General features: G+C 54.1%; 1 protein-coding gene across 1 annotated transcript in view; it reads right to left on the bottom strand.

The window, feature by feature from the left end:
* HSPG2 (heparan sulfate proteoglycan 2) overlaps positions 1–16,208 on the bottom strand; it is a 106,159-nt gene that overhangs the window by 20,064 nt on the left and 69,887 nt on the right. Inside the window, exons 50-76 of the mRNA XM_006862403.1 lie at positions 15,585–15,720; positions 15,353–15,507; positions 14,962–15,112; positions 14,089–14,240; positions 13,882–14,005; positions 13,231–13,382; positions 12,899–13,034; positions 12,649–12,800; positions 11,509–11,644; positions 11,185–11,336; positions 10,610–10,748; positions 10,364–10,515; positions 9,758–9,893; positions 9,514–9,665; positions 9,194–9,332; positions 7,611–7,762; positions 7,243–7,390; positions 5,573–5,724; positions 5,016–5,157; positions 4,612–4,763; positions 4,101–4,242; positions 3,862–4,002; positions 3,454–3,588; positions 3,056–3,237; positions 1,959–2,154; positions 1,577–1,756; positions 1,013–1,273 (exon numbers count right to left, since the gene is read on the bottom strand). Of these exons, the coding sequence (XP_006862465.1) occupies positions 1,013–1,273; positions 1,577–1,756; positions 1,959–2,154; positions 3,056–3,237; positions 3,454–3,588; positions 3,862–4,002; positions 4,101–4,242; positions 4,612–4,763; positions 5,016–5,157; positions 5,573–5,724; positions 7,243–7,390; positions 7,611–7,762; positions 9,194–9,332; positions 9,514–9,665; positions 9,758–9,893; positions 10,364–10,515; positions 10,610–10,748; positions 11,185–11,336; positions 11,509–11,644; positions 12,649–12,800; positions 12,899–13,034; positions 13,231–13,382; positions 13,882–14,005; positions 14,089–14,240; positions 14,962–15,112; positions 15,353–15,507; positions 15,585–15,720 (4,147 nt within the window). The remainder of the gene's footprint in view (positions 1–1,012; positions 1,274–1,576; positions 1,757–1,958; positions 2,155–3,055; positions 3,238–3,453; positions 3,589–3,861; positions 4,003–4,100; positions 4,243–4,611; positions 4,764–5,015; positions 5,158–5,572; positions 5,725–7,242; positions 7,391–7,610; positions 7,763–9,193; positions 9,333–9,513; positions 9,666–9,757; positions 9,894–10,363; positions 10,516–10,609; positions 10,749–11,184; positions 11,337–11,508; positions 11,645–12,648; positions 12,801–12,898; positions 13,035–13,230; positions 13,383–13,881; positions 14,006–14,088; positions 14,241–14,961; positions 15,113–15,352; positions 15,508–15,584; positions 15,721–16,208) is intronic.

Genomic DNA, 16,208 nt, shown 5'->3' with positions numbered 1-16,208 from the left:
ATGGACTCAAGTGTGGCAGCGGTAGTGAGGTTGGCCCAGGATCGGATATTGTTTCGTTCTGCTGTGCATGGGGTCGCTATGAGTCGGTTCCGACTTGATGGCACCTGACAACAACAATGCTGAGCAAATAATTTCAGAAGTTGAACTATATTAAGATGAACATGACATCAGGATTGGAGGAAGACACAACCTTGCTTGTAGAGAGCAAAGAGAACCTGAAGTAGTTGATTGGTAAAGATCAAACACTACAGCCTTTAGTATGGATTACACCTCAGTATATGAATTACAGCTCATCATAAAGAAAGCAAAAATCCTCAGAACTGGACCAAAAAGCAACATCATGATAAACGGAGGAAAGATTGAAGTTGTCAAGGATTTCATTTTACTTGGATATACAATGAACACCCACAGAAGCAACAGTCAAGAAATCTAATGATCTTTTATAGCAAGTTTGTATAAGGAAAACCTGCTGCAAAAGCCCTTTTCAAAATGTTACAAAGCACAAACACCTGATCGAAGCCATGATATTTTCAACCGCCTTACATGAATAAGAAAGACTAAAGAATTGATGCCTTTGAATTATAGTGTTGTCAGAGAATACTGAATGCACCGTAACTTCTAGAAGGAGGAACAAAGCTGGTTTGGAAGCAGCATAGTCAGATTGCTCCTTAGAAGTAAGAATGGTGAGACTTCATGGCATGTACTTTGGACATGTTATCAGGAGGGAGCAGTCCTGGAGAAGAACATCATACTTGATAAAGTGGAGGTTCAGTGAAAAAGAGGGAGATCCTCAGCAAGATGGATGGACACAGTGTCTGCAACAATGGGCTCCAGCATAGCACCGACTGTGAGGACGGCGCAGTACTGTGAAGTGGAACCAACTCAAGGGCACCTAACAATGATAACATACCACAGAGGGAGGCCTTCCCACCCGTGGCTGAGTATGTGAAAGCTCAGTCTGGGCCTGTGTGGAGGCTGACTCCTTCTTCCACCCTGTGGCTGCGGTACTCACCTTGGATGGTGAGCTGGGCGAAGGCCTCTGCTGAGCCCACTCTATTGGTAACCTCGCAGCGGTAACGGCCTGAGTCCTCAGGAGCTGCGGGCTCAAAGCGCAGCAGCTCATTCCTGACGATGGCCCTCTCAGGGAGGCTGCCGCCCACACGGCTCCACTGGAAGGTGAGTGGGGGTGTCCCGTGGGCCAGGCACTGCAGCTGCACTGGTTCCCCTGCCCGCACTGAAGCATGCTCTGGGACTGTGGTGGCATATGGTGGGCCTGAGGGGTAAGGACACAGAAGTCAGGGTAGAGCAGGCACACATGCCAGGGAGGGAGCAGGTAGCTGGACCCAGAAGACCTGGCAAAGGACAAGGGAGCCCAGACAACTGAGGAGGAGGAAAGCAAAGGTCTTAGGACGAGCTGTGACTGTCAGGGAAGGGCAGGCTCTGGGGCCTGAGGTACAGAGGGTTCTCTTAAGGGGGTTCCTTGGGCTTTTTCCAGAGATGGAGCCTGGGAGGGGATTCAGGCCTTCATGCAGGGCAGTGAGGGGAGGGAGCCCAAGGGGTGAGGCCAGTGACTTACTGTCCACATGCAGGACAATGGTGGCCTCTGAGTGCCCGGCAGGATTAGTGGCATTGCAGATGTACTGGCCTGAATCCTGCTGGGCTACCCGGGGAATGATCAGTGTGTCCCCTTCCAGTCGGTGCTGCCAGGGCAAGGGCGAGCGCAGCTTGGACCAGTGGATGGTGGGGGTAGGGTTGCCTGTGGAGAAGAAGGCAGAGGTCACCAAACTGCTCCAGGGGCCAGATGCAGACAGGGATGGTAGGAGAGGGTTCTGGCCCTCCTGTTCCTACATGGGGGGGCAGTATGTGGGAGAAGCCAGCAGGCATCTGGCATCTTCACATCGCTTGAGTTCCAGGGCACCATAGCTCTGCCTGTCTCGTGTGTCAGTCCCCATTCACACCTGTGGCCGAGCAGCGCAGCGTGGCTGTGTGTCCTGCTTCCACAGTTAGCTCGATTTCTTCCACTTGGACCTGGGGAGCCCCCGGGGCCATGGTGCCCATGTCCACAATCACCTCCACCTGCTTCTGGGCTGTGCCCAGTGCATTTTGAGCTATGCACACGTAGATGCCTGCATCGGCTGGTTTAGCTGATGAAATCTGGAAGCAAGCAAGGAGGCTGGTGATGTGGGTGCTGAAGGGAAGATGCTCGTATCAGCCTCCAGCTCTCAATCAGTTTTCTCTCTTCCCTGGGTTTTTAGCTCTCCTATTTGACTGACTGCCTGGGAGCTCATTCTTCTTGTTAATGACATCCATTAATGTCATCCATCCAGCTACCTGTTCACTCATCCATCTATTTACCTACCCATCCACTCACTCATGCATTCATCCACTCACCCACCCATCCACCTACTCACCTACCCATCCATCACTCAAGGATCCATCCATTCATCCACTCACTCACCTATCCATCCAGTCACCCACCTATCCATCCACTCACCATCTATCCATTCATCCATCCACTCACCCAATCACCCATCCATCCACTCTCCTGCTCATCTACTCACCCATCTACCCATTCACTCACCCTTCTATCCATCCACTCACTCACCCTTTCATCCATCCATCACTCAAGGATCCATCCATTCATCTACTCATACTTCCATTCACCCACTCACCCATCCATCCACTTACCCATCTATCCATTCATCCATCCATTCACCCTTCCATGCACCCACTCGCCCATCTACCCATCCACTTGCCCACCCATCCATCCACTCATTTACCCACTTACTCATATACCCATCCTTCCATCTACTCACCCACTCATCCATCCATCACCCATCCTTCCAAACATCCAACTCTCTGTCCATTCTTTCACCAATTCCCTCTTGCACTTATCTTCTTTCATCTCTCCATCTTCCAATCCACTCACCCCTCTACCTGTCACATATCTCCCTTTCATCTATCACCCACCTGCCACCCATGACTCTCTCCTCTAAACACCTGCTCCAGAGAGGAAACATCCTGGGATCTAAACATTGGGGAAGCCATGCCTCACCTGCAGCAGTGTGTGGCTGTCTACAAGTCCATAGATCCGCTGCTCCAACTTGTGGGGGCTGCCAATGCGGGTCCAACGAGTTGAGGAGCGGGGCTCCCCAGCACTGACACACTCCAGGGTGACGGATTTTCCAGCTTTAACTCGCACGGGACCCTTGGGGAGCACGGACACTGACGGGGGTCCTGCCCAGAGAACAACCACCATGACACATAGACAAGTCTCCATAGTCCCCATCACTGTAACTGCCAGGCTGGCTCTAGCCTCCCCATGCATTGATGTAGGCACTGAGGCTCAGAGAGGGAGAATGCCCAAGGTCACAGGGCAGTCAGTGACAGAGTCAGGCCTGGAGGTCTGAACACAGAATCTGGGCTGGAGTTCCAGGGGGTGACGCCCCTCACCGTGCACACTGAGGTTCACGACACTCTGGGCCACACCATAGGCATTGGAGGCCACACAGCGGTAGGCACCGTGGTTGCTGGGCCGGGTGCCCACGATGGTGATGATGGAGCCATTGGGGCTGATGTGGACGTTGTCTGTGGGGTTGGCACAGGAGGAGGATGCAGTCAGTTCTAATGCACTGCCAGCTGGGACCCCTGAAGCCTGGGTGTGACCAATTCAGAGTCATAGATTCTTACAGATGACTGTCCTTGGAGACTCCTGGGTCTAGCCCCTTTACCATACAGATGTGAACACTGAGGTTCAGAGTGGAGAAGGCTTACTCCAGGGTCACACAGCGAGTCTGATGCTGCCCCAGTCCCTGCCCTCTGCCCATACTCGCCTCCAGTCCCTCCCCACCCCCTGCTCACCTTCCAGTTCCTGGTTCCGGCTCTTCCACTCAAGCGTGATAGGGGCTGCCCCATCATGGATGAGGCACTTGAAGCTGGCATCCTGACCTTGCTGCACAGTGTTGCTGGGTGGGTCGATGGAAATGACGGGGCTTCTGAGGCCTGGGTATAAAGATCCGGAGGGGCGGCTTAGCTAGCGGAGGCCTGGTCTAGGCTCCAGGGCCCTCTCCTTGGCCCCACCGTGTATCCCCCATACTCACGGTAAGAGGATCCTGCGCTGGGTGGGACCGTGATTGTGAAGGAGGCCTCCTGCTCAGGGCCTGAGCCGCCAACCACTCGACACACATACTCGCCAGAGTCGGCAGGGGAGACGTGGTGGATCCGCAGCAGGGAGCCATGGGTCTGTGGGAGCAGGAAGGGACAGCCATCAGGCCAAGCAGTGGGACAAGGCAAGTCCCTAAGCATGGCTTTGCCAGTACTAAATCTTGCCATGGGCTCAGGAGTCAAGGCTCCAGGTGATCCTGACCCCTAGAAATCCAACCCACCCATTTTACAGAGGAGGAAAACAGGACCAGAAAGCCATGTAGCAGCAGAGCCAAGAGCAAAACCCAGGTAATTCAGCTCCCAGGTTAGGGACCTCGTTTTCCTTAGAGCAGTGTAACCCTTGAGGTCCCCAAGCATACTGGAAATTGTAAGAGGTTTGGAATGCAGAAGACAACTGCAGGTCAAACCTTGCCTGCCTTGAAATCCATTCCATCCTGGCCTCTGTACCTGGTGCCTCGAAGGCAGGCTGCCCTCACGCTTGTGCCATGTGACCTGGGCATGGGGCTGCCCGGGCACCACGCAGTTCAGATCCAGGGTCTGCCCTTCAGCCACGTGTGAGGAGGAGGACTCAATGTAGACAGGCTGGGCCAGTCCTGGGGCTGCAGACACAGGGGTGGGTGAGAAAGCACAGGTTTCTGGGGTTGGTAGCAAGGGCTTGAGGAGGAGGCACTGAATATCAACTGGGTTTCTTGGAGGTGTGGTGTTTTAAGAAGTGGCAGACATGGTTGAGTTTCCTTGCTCTGAATAGGGTTCCCTTCCCTGCGGGCCAAGACACTGTTCTGAAGCTCCCCCTGGCTGGGGGGTGGGATGGGGACTGGGACTCACCACTGCCAATGCTCTTTGTCACTTACCAGGAATGGGGACTGGGCTGGAGGCCTCAATTGTTACCAGGACAGAGGCCTCCAGGGTGCCTGAGCTGCCGGTCACTCGGCATGAGTACTCGCCAGAATCAGCTGGGGACACCTGGTTCAGTCTCAGCAGGGAGCCGTGGACCTGACCAGAATGGGGGCGAGAGTTGAGTGGGGTGAGCTGGGATGCTGGCCAAACCCTCTGGTACCCATGTCCCAGAACTGTCATGTACTGTCAGGTAGGTTCTATCCTTCCAAACTTCTATCCCCTTTGACACCATAGACCAAGTAGAACGTAAGATTCTGAGAGCACTTTTTCAGAGGGTTGGAAGTCAGGTGTCTCACTAACTGGGGTCCTTTTCTGGTTCACAGCAAAAACAGAGGACTAGTTGTAGGCCTGTGGGACCAGCTGTGGCCCTGCTGCGCCCAGCCTGCTCTCAACCTCCTGACTCCTGTCCCGAGTCTCCTCAACTCATTGCTGAGGCCACCTTCCCATCTGGGCTGCATTCAGGCAGACTGTCTGGGTGGGAGCCCAAGTGTGATCTTCTCCAGCCCTGTACCTGGTGCCCGGTAGGGAGACTGCCCCCACGCTTGTGCCACGTGATCTGGGCATGGGCCTGCCCAGGCACGATGCAGTTCAGATCCAGGGTCTGCCCCTCGGCCACTCGAGAGGAGGAGGTCTCAATGCGGATGGGTGGGATTCCGCCAGCATCTAGGACACAGGGAGAGGTCAGAGAGGAAGCTGGGACACCCACCTGTACCCTCTGTCCTTATCCTCAGGGACTCCTGGGGAGGTGGGCCCAGTTCTCCACTTGCCCCTTCCCATTCCCCTTCACCGAGACCTGAAGTCACTGGGCTAGGCTAGGGTGTGAGGCTCTGCCCACGCAGTGGCCCCAGCATCTGCTCCTCATCTTCCAGTGCCAATGATCACCACCAGGCACACTGCTAATGTTTCCCAAGTTCAAGTAGCAACTGGCTAAGAGCCCAGACTCTGAGGCCAGACTGCTTGGGTTCAAATCCCAGCTCTGTTCTTTATGAGTTGTGTGACTTTTGGAAAGTTATTTCGCCTCTCTGTGCCTCATTTTTTAAATTGTAAAATGGAGAGCAATCACATTTCCCTCAAGAGTTGTGAAGATGAAATGACTTACTATAAGGAGTTTCATTCAAAAAGTTCATGGAAAGATAAGGGTATTATTCCATGAATTTTTTTGAAGGCCCCTTGTCTGTGTAAACGTGTCTGGCACTGAGCTAACACGCATCATGCTTCTTTTTGTTGTGTGCTGTCAACTCAGTTCTAACTCACAGTGACACTGTACAGGGTGTGTAAGGCTGTAAATCTTCATGGGAGCACAAACTGTCCTCTTGCTCCTACGGAATGGCTGGTGGATTTGAACTGCTGAACTTGTGGTTAGCAGTCTAGTAGTGCTTGTTCTACACACCACCAGCATTCCTGATCAATCAAGCTTGTTGTTGTAGAGTGTCACTGAGTCAGCTCGGACTCACAGAGACCCTGTATAGCATTTCCAAAGAGCGGATGGTGGGTTTGAACCGCTGACCTTGCGATTAGCAGTCCAGTGTGTATCCTACAGCCCCACACCAGGACTCCCTTAGCATGCTAATTACTTAGCAACCTGTGCACTATCATCCTGAGTTTTCATAGAGCCATGTGCCCCCTTTCAACTGAGTCCTTATTTTAAAAACTCCTAGGCTTTCCATGTCCCCCCCCCCCAATATGTGGAGGTCATTGTTAGCTGTCATTAACTTGGTTCTGACTCCTGGTGACCTTTATGTATCACACTGCCCAGTCCTGCACCAGCTTTCCTGAGACACCACTATGAAAATAAAAGACGCCTATCACAGTACCATCTACGGTCACCCAGCATATGTCCAGAGGGGCAGTTCTAGGTTTTGGAAAATTCATTTTCATTGTCATAGAGCTCAGCGGTCTCCATTTTACAAATGAAGACAGTGGCAAACAGAGAGGGCAGGTCCTTGTGTGGACAGAGGAACTAAACTCAAGCCCACATAGGCCAGATTCCAGTCTGTGCTCCCACAGATCAGGAGGTACTGTCCATAGGACAGGGTCCTGGGACTTCCCAGCTGAGAGGACCAGGCTGGCCATGGATGTCTGTTGTCACCAGGTGCTAAGTGCATCTGCTTCCCCCAGTCACCGTCTCTGGCCTCCCTCCCTCCCTCTTCCAGCCTCCCAGTCCACTGCAGGGACCCTCACCAGGAACACGAACAGCACTAGAGCTGGGGGCTTCAATGGTGACCAGGACTGAGGCCTCCAGTGGGCCAGAGTTGCCCACCACACGGCACATGTACTCGCCAGAGTCAGATGGGGACACCTGGTACAGCCGCAGCCATGAGCCATGGATCTGAGCAAGGACAATATTGGGGAGGCAGCGGGGAGGAGAAACAGTATAAGAGCCCCATCTGGAATCCCTGAGGGCCTGGGGCCAGGCTCTAACTTCTGATCCAGGGGCACTGTATCCCAAGGGGCTACTGGGCCTTCCTGGGCAGAGGATGAGGACGAGGCTCCAAGTCAGACCCTATAGTCAGCAGCCCTCCCCTCCCAACATCTCCTGCCCCATGTACCTGATGCTTAGCAGGGAGGCTACCTCCACGCTTGTGCCACGTGACCTGGGCGTGGGCCTGTCCAGGCACCACGCAGTTCAGATCCAGTGTCTGCCCCTCAGCCACGTGTGAAGATGACGACTCAATTCTGATGGGCTGGGCACCACCTGGGCCTGGGGGCACAGAAGCAGCAGTTCAGGGCTTTGGACATAGTCAGAGATGGGAACGACTGGAATGATGGGGATTCCCAGCTTTAGAAACCCCTGCCCCCTGGATAATAATAATAAAAACAAACAAAAAACTAGTGGCGATCCAACTAACTCTAAAGCCTGGTGACCCCATGTGGTCAGAACAGAACTGTGGGCCGTGAGTCTCTTCTTCACTGATATTTCTGTTGTTGAGATACATGTGGCTGAACACACACCAATTTCTCTGGGAACAATTCAGTGATACTGAGTACGTTCTTCAAGTTAGGCAACCATCCTCACTCCCCTGTTCACGTAACCTCAGTCCCTAAGCTACCTACCTGATGTTTTCAGTAACTGCTGTCAATCCGATTCCACATTGACAGCTCCTCAAAGAGCAGGATGTTCAAGGCAGACATGCTTTACTAGTGAAGCTAAACTCGTTTGGCTTAAAGAAGACTTCAGGGGATATTTTAGGTTTAAGGTTCAAATAGTCTCTTGGGGCGATAGTTTCAGGATTCATCCAGCCCCTATGATGCCAGAAAGTTTGGACCCCATGGTAATTTGAATCGGAGTTCAATGGCTGGTATTTTAGAACTAGAGCGCCAGGACATTCTTCTGAGGTGCCTCTTGGTGGACCTCACACCTCCCATCTTTTGGTCAGTAGCCATGCATGTTAATCGTTTATACTCCAATCATAACAGTAAGCATTTGCTAAGTACTTACACTTACAGTGTGCCAGACACTGTCCTGAAGCCCTCACGTGGATTAACTCATTTACATGTATGAATTCATTTGGTGGTGGTGTGTTCTGTCAAATTGGCTCTGGCTCATAGTGACCTATGTGACAGAGTAGGACTGGCCCCTTAAGATTTTGTAGAGGTGACCTTTATGGGAGCTGACCACTAGGTCTTTTTCCCAAGGAGCTACTGGGACCTCTCAGTTAGCATACCTTTCAGATAGCAGCTGAGCTACCTGAGAGCTTAACTATTATGCCAATAGGGCTCTTTATTAACTCATTTAATCCTCACAGAATTCCTAAGCAGCGCTGTGCAACAGGCCTTCCGACCTTGACAGAAATGCCCTACATCTGCACTGTCCAATCAAGCGGTCACGAGCTATACTGATAATGTATGAACCTGACTTCTGCTTTAATGTCATTTCGATCTAAATCGCCTCATGACCACCATATTGGAGAGTGCAGCTCCGCGACGCTGGAATGATCAATATCCCTAAGAGGACAAGAGAAGAGCTTGCTAGAGTCCGTCAGTGGTACAGCCAGGACTTGACTCTGCATCTTTCTGTAAAACCTCTGCTGGACCCCACTGGTCTGAGGAGTCTCACTCCAGAGTTCCTTCTGCCCTAGGACACCAGTGCCCAAGTCTCCCTGTCTTGTCCCCAGGGCTTCATTAGACTCACTGGAGGGGTTGCCAGTGTTGGGGGAGACTGAGACCAGGATGGAGGCTTCCAGGGCATCAATGTTGTTGTTGGCTCGGCACACGTACTCGCCCGAATCAGCCGCAGATATCTGGTATAGCCGCAGATGGGAGCCGTGGGCCTGGCAAGAAGATGGAATCCGGGGACCACAGGATTACTGGCTGCCTCAGGTCCTACCCAGTCTCCCTCTGTCTACCCAGGGCAGGAAGGAGGACTGTCTCAGGCATCCCAGTTAATACTTCAGGCTCTCTGCCTACCCCAGGAGGCGGGCCTCCCACCCCCACTGCATGGTTTCATTCTACCTGGTGCCGGGTGGGCAAGCTGCCTTCACGCTTGTACCATGTGATGGTGGCCTGAGGCTGCCCAGCGACCACACAGTTCAGATCCAAGGTCTGCCCTTCTACCACTGTGGGGGACGAGGACTCGATCTTGATTGGTGGGGAGACGCTGGGTACTGGGGACAGGGGCCGGGTGACACAGCCCATGTCAGACACCAGGAACAGTGCCAGGAAGCTCTCTGCCTCCCCCTACCCTCTTCATTCTCACCATGGGAGGAGCCACTGCCCTGGATGGTGACGATGAGGGAGGTTTCCTGGGAGCCGGCACCGTTACTGACATGACACACATACTCGCCTGAGTCTGCAGGTGTCACCTGGGGGATCCGGAGCCGGGAGCCCACAATCTGAGGAAGAGCAGGTGTGAGTGGGTGGGGCTGCCCTGCACCCTCAGTTTCCATCAGGCAGAGCCTACAGTCTGTCTCTGGATCTGGAGACGAGTCGCCCACCCGTCACCCTTCCAGGGAGCCTGCAGAGAACTTCGCTGGTATTGGTACAGCACTGTCTTCCTTCTGCCCAGCTCGTATCTCACACACTGTGCTGCTGTTGCCTCCAAACTGTGGGCTCCCTGAGGACAGACACTGGTCCTTGTTCAACTGGGGCCCTCAGTGCTCAGCACTGGACTTGGCATGGAACAGACTCTTAGGCATGTGAGTGAATTGTAGAATGTTCTGCTGAAATACAGGATCAACTGTATCCTCAGCACTGGGGCAGGGATGCTCCATGTTTGTTGATGACTGAATGAGCACAGAGTATGGTGCTAAGAGCCCCTCCTGACTTTCGTCAGTGCTGCTTCACCTGCCTGCTACCTCCGTACCTGATGCCGGCTGGGTAAGCTGCCCCCACGCTTGTACCAGGTGATAGTATGAGGGGCCTGGCTGGCCACCAGGCAGTTGAGGTCCAGGGTGTGTCCATTGGCCAGGGAGGCTGAGGAGGACTCGATACGGACAGGGTACACCACGCCCTGGGCTGGGAGGGTGAGACAGGAGGCAGGGTGTCGGAGCCACTGAGGGTGGTTCCTAGCAGCACCCCCCCACATTTGCTATGACCCTGAGATACTCACTATGGGAGGAGCTAAGGCGCTTTTGGATGGTGACAAGGACAGAGGCCTCCTGGATGCCTGAGCTGCTGGCCACTCGGCACATGTATTCCCCAGAATCTGAGGGGGTCACCTGAGGCAGCCGTAGCCTCGAGCCAAGTACCTGGGTGGGGCAGAAAGGAGGCAGGCTCAGACACTGGCCCCTCCCAGCCAGTGATACAAGAAGGAAGCCTAGCCAGCTGATACAAGAAGGAAGCTTTTCCAAGGAAAACTAGCAATCACCATCTTCCATTCTTTTTCCCCAAGGACAAGTGGGCAGTTGGACCTCTCAGATAGGGGTCAAGCCTGCCACTTTATCCATGCCAGGGAATGCTGGGATTTGGTACCAGGGAGACCACGTTTGCTGGCATGCTATGGGGACAGGTGAGGTAGGTAGGCAATGTGAGCCCATTTGACAGATGAGGAAACTGAGAAGTAGGAAGTCAAGTGACTGGCCTAAGGTCACACAGCAGGCAAGTGGAAGGGCAGCATCTGCACTCGCCCTTTATTCTGCAGCTCTGAGAGTTCCTAAGGTCCCTCTTTAGTCCCCCACTTCCTACCTGGTGCTGGGCAGGGAGGCTGCCTCCACGCTTATGCCATGTGATCTGGGCATGGCTCTGTCCAGCAACAAGGCAGTTCAGGTCCAGGGTCTGCCCTTCAGCCACTTGTGAGGAAGATGATTCAATCCGAACTGGGGGGGTGACACTGAGCCCTGGGTACAGAGGACAGAGGATCAGTCCTCACTGGGAAGGGAGAAGAGATGGCTGTACGTGGAGGCAAGGACCACTAGTCTGTGGGAGGTGGAGTCTGGGTTTTGTCCCCTGGATCCTGCCATTGCTGCACTGGGGGCCCTGGGCTAAGTCCCACCCTCCAGCGTCACTCACCAGGCACAGAGCCCGAAGACTCAATAGTGACCAGGACAGAGGCCTCCAGGGGCACGGAGCCACCCACCACACGGCACATGTACTCGCCAGAGTCGGCAGGGGACACCTGGTAGAGTCTCAGCAGCGAGCCATGTGTCTGGTCAGAATGGGAGGGCAAAGTCAGAGGAAGCCCTCTTAGGACCCTTGTACTTGTCACCTGCAACCCTGCCTCACTCTCTGCCCCATCAGTTTCAGATCCATTTCCCTGCCCTGTGTGGGGATAGAGGAGGGAGATCTTGTTCTAGGAGTGGGACAGTTCCAGGAGGGACTACAGGGAAGTGGGCCAACACAAATGCCATATTCCATCAATTTTGAGACACACTTTCATTGTCATGGAAGTCAAGATGCAGCTACTAATTAATCATCTCACAATGTAAAGTGCCAGCTTTTGTCTTCTTCCCACTGCCGGTGAGTCGATAAGGACTCATAATAATTTCATAAAGAGTTTCTGAGACAGTAAATCTTTACAAGGGCATATTTACAGCCACATCTTTCTGGTCGGTTTGAACTATCAACCTTGTGGTTCACAGTCCAGGGCTAATCCTACAGTGCCACATCAGCAGTCCTTTTTTTTTTTTTAAAGGTACATAAAGAACTGGAAGGTCAGCAGTTCAAGCTTACCAGCTACTCCTTGGAAACCCTATACTGGGTCGCTATGGGTCAGAATCGACTCGACTGAACTTAACAACAACAACAACAACAAAATAATGGTACATATTACAATCAGTGTGCCCTAAATTTTATCAAGTACAGTAATAAATAATAGCTCATAGTATTCTCTATGTGTTAGAGCTCTGATAACTACATACACATTAACACATAATCCTCAGGACAACTCTATGAGGTAGGCACTACTGGTCCCATTTTATAGATGCTGAAAGTATGGCACAGAGAGGTTAGGAAGCTTGTCCTATGTCACACAGCTAATGATTCACACGTAGGCTGGCTGGTCTTCAAGCTGGGCTCTAACCACCATACATGTGGCTCTGCTATGGGGCCCAAGGTATCCAGTTCTCAGAAGAGTCGTCAGCTCCCCACCATTGATCTCTACCACCCAGGGGCCCCCTCTCCTCTTGGTCTTTCTAGTCTCTGGCTCTATACCTGGTGTCGGACAGGTAGGCTGCCCCCGCGCTTGTGCCATGTGACCTGGGCATGGGGCTGCCCAGGCACCACGCAGTTCAGATCCAGGGTCTGCCCTTCAGCCACGCGTGAGGAGGAGGACTCAATGCGGATGGGCTGAGTGTCTCCAGGGGCTAGGGGCATGAGAGAGGCACAGGTTACTCCAGTTCTGGGAAGCTGCTCCCAGACACCTCAGGTCTCCCTCCCAGCTCAGCCTGGTAGCCCCACTCACGGTAGGCAAAGTTGGCCCCCTGGTTCCCTGTGACGGTGACTGTCATGGAGGCCTCTATGCCATTGCTGGCCCGGCACACGTACTCGCCCGCATCAGCTGGGGAGGCCTGGAAGATGTACAGGCGGGAGCCACGGACCTGGGCAACCGTGGACAGGGGCGTGAGAAGGGGCATCCAGATTCCAGTAGATGCCTCAACCCTGCTCCCCTGAGCTGAGAGCTGCATGCAGGTCCTCAGCTCAGGGGCCACCATGACCCTTAACCCACGTGCCTCCCATCCCTGCATCCCTGGCTTGCCCCTGGCTGTCTCCACCCACCTTTCTAGTGCCACGTACCTGGTGTCGGGCAGGGAGGCTGCCCCCACGCTTAAACCATGTGACCGGGGCATGAGTCTGCCCTGCCACCACACAGCTCAGATCCAAGTTCTGCCCCTCAGCCACTGTGGGTGATGAAGACTCGATCTTGACAGGTGGAACAGGTCCTGGGGCTGTGGGCACAGGGGTGAGGGTGGTGGGTGCCCCCTGAGAGAGGGCAGTACTGTGTACCCGGGAGCCAACTTAGCCTTGTCTCCTGAGGTCAGGCCCACGGTGCATGGGGTTTGGTGGTCTGGGCTTGATGTACTGAGCTGAGCAATCCCAGGGGTAGGTCAGAGCGGAGAAGAGTAAGGAAGTGAGAGATGACGCCAGTTAAGGGTGGGAGAGAGAGAGGGGTAGAAGCAAGGAGGGACTTGGCCAAAAATAAGTGATGGGAAGATAGTGGATGGAAACTGAGGCTTAGAAGGTAAAGTAACTTGTTTAAGGCTGATAGGGTTACGTTAGGATTAGGGGTAAGATGTGGCAGTCCAACTTCCGGCTCAGTGTTCAGCCTTGGCCTTCCATTCACTAAGGAACGGAGTCACCACTCAGGAAAGCTCCCGACCTCTGACCCCTTCCAGATACCCATGATCCTCAGGAGTTACTCACCAGGGATGGAGCCCGTGTGGGAACCAAGGGCCTCAATGCTGACCAGGACAGAGGCCTCCAGAGGCCCAGAGCCAAGGACCACACGGCACACATACTCGCCTGAGTCGGCAGGGGATACTTGGTACAGTTGCAGCATGGAGCCATGGATCTGTAGGCAATGAGGGGGTATTGGGAAGGGGCCAGAAGCCCCCAATACAACCCTCCCACCAGGCTGGCCCAGGGATGTTGTACCTGATGCCGGGCAGGGAGGCTGCCCCCGCGTTTGTGCCATGTGACCTGGGCATGGGCCTGCCCGGGCACCACGCAGTTCAGATGCAATGTCTGCCCTTCAGCCACATGCGAGGAGGAGGGCTCGATGCGGATTTGTTGGGTATTGCCTGGAGCTGGGGCTCCGCCGGAGCCTGGACACAGAGGGGCTGGTTCAGAGGTCTGGACTCTTGAGCCCCAGTCCTGTAGCCCTGGGTGAGCTTCTGGCATTTGACCCGAACTTGGGAGGCAGATGTGAAGCGTTTCTGAGGCTGAGACCATGCTCTTCTGTCCCACACGTCCTGCAGGGCCCTCCTCGCCTCTTCCACTTTCAACTCAGACTTGAGGCGGTTTGGGCACCAGGATTCCTTGATCTGTGATCTTAGTAGGCTCTGGCCCACAGGGAACCAGGCACATTTCATGCCTGGGCTGGGGCCCAGGCTGGAGACGATAATGACACAGTTCTCTTCTCAGAAGCACCTGACACTGGCATCATCTCATTGAAACCCTACCATAAGCTAGCAGGTGCATGGTCTTGTACCCATTTCATGGATGAGGAAACTGAGGTCCAGAAAGGTAAAATAATTCATTCAAGGTTGATAAGGGGTAGTGCCAAGATTGGAACCCAGGTCAGTCTGACTCTCAAGTCAGAGTTCAGTCCTGCAATACTGCTTCCTGACACTTTGAGATTAGCACCTTAACAAGGCCCATGACCAGCCCTCCCATCCCACCTCCTTGAGCAGGGAGAGGAGCATCAAAGCCTGCCCGGGATACCCTCCTTGTTCTCATGGAGTCTGTGAGCACCTTCCCTGGGAAGTGTGGGGCAATCTTGGGGCTCAGCCCCACCCAGCTTCTCACCTGGGGTGTGGTTGGGGCCTGGATAGGCGCTGTGGAGGACAGAGACAATGATGGAGGCCTCCTTCGGGCCTGAGCCATTCTCCACTCTGCAGACATATTCTCCAGAATCAGCTGGTGAGACCTGGGGCAGCCGTAGCAGGGCGCCGTGGACCTGGGCCAGGTAGGAAAAGGGGGATGGAGCCAGGGAAGGATCCAGAGTCATCACTGTTTCTAAGCCTCAAATGATTAATTCATAGAATACTCTGAGCCTCCCCATGCTGGAAGATGGGACTAGAAGAACAGGAGACCTGGCCCCTGCTGGGTAAAATACACCAGAAAGTGTGAAGCCTCCCATTCCACCACAAAGCCCTGTGCCTCTAGATCTCTAGCTCGGGCTCAGGGACCCTCATACCTGGGCATGGGGAGGGAGGCTGCCCCCTCGCTTGTACCACAGGACCTGGGCATGGGCCTGCCCAGCTACCACACATTTGAGGTCAAGCATCTGTCCTTCAGTCACAGAAGGGGATGACGACTCGATCTTGACTGGTGGTGAGCTGGCACCTAAGACTGGAAGGCCAGAGTGGTGTACACAGGCCTCATGGGAGCCTAGCCATCCCCGCTCGCCAACCCCCGCAGCCCCTTACCTGGAAGAACGACCACCTGGATACGGGCCTGGGCAGTGCCTGAGGGGCTGGTGGCCACGCAGAGGTAGACACCGGTGTCAGCGAGCGTGATGGCTGGGATGAGCAGTGTGGCGATGTCTGTGTGCTCTGACCGGGCCTGTCACAGGAGAGGAGTCAGCCCCCGGATAGCATAAGGATCCATTGATGCAGACAGAGGGACAGGCAGGACAGAGCCAAGCACAGAGCACGCTAGGGCACCAAGTCACCACCAGCAGGTCCTACAGTGGTGGCTTGTGTGCTGCTGTGATTCTGGAAGCAATGCCACCAGTATTTCACATACCAGCAGGGCTACCTAAGGTGGACAGGTTTCAGCGGGGCCTCAAGACTAAGAGACTAGGAGGAAAGGCCTGGAGATCTATGTCTGAAAACGAGCCAATGAAACCTTATGGAGTACAGCAGAATACTGCCTGACCTAGTGCCGGAAGATGCTGTGACCATGGGCTTAACCATGCCGACAATCACGAAGATGGCCCAGAACCAGACAACATTTGTGGGAATCCAGAAGATTACCATGAACTGGAACCAACTTGATGGCAATTAACCCCAGAGCACCAAGGGGAGCTGAGCAGACAGCAAAGCTGAGGC

This window comes from Chrysochloris asiatica, unplaced genomic scaffold, assembly GCF_000296735.1.
Source record: "Chrysochloris asiatica unplaced genomic scaffold, ChrAsi1.0 scaffold00047, whole genome shotgun sequence".
NCBI lineage: Eukaryota > Metazoa > Chordata > Mammalia > Afrosoricida > Chrysochloridae > Chrysochloris > Chrysochloris asiatica.
This window is presented reverse-complemented; position numbering and strand designations above follow the sequence as displayed.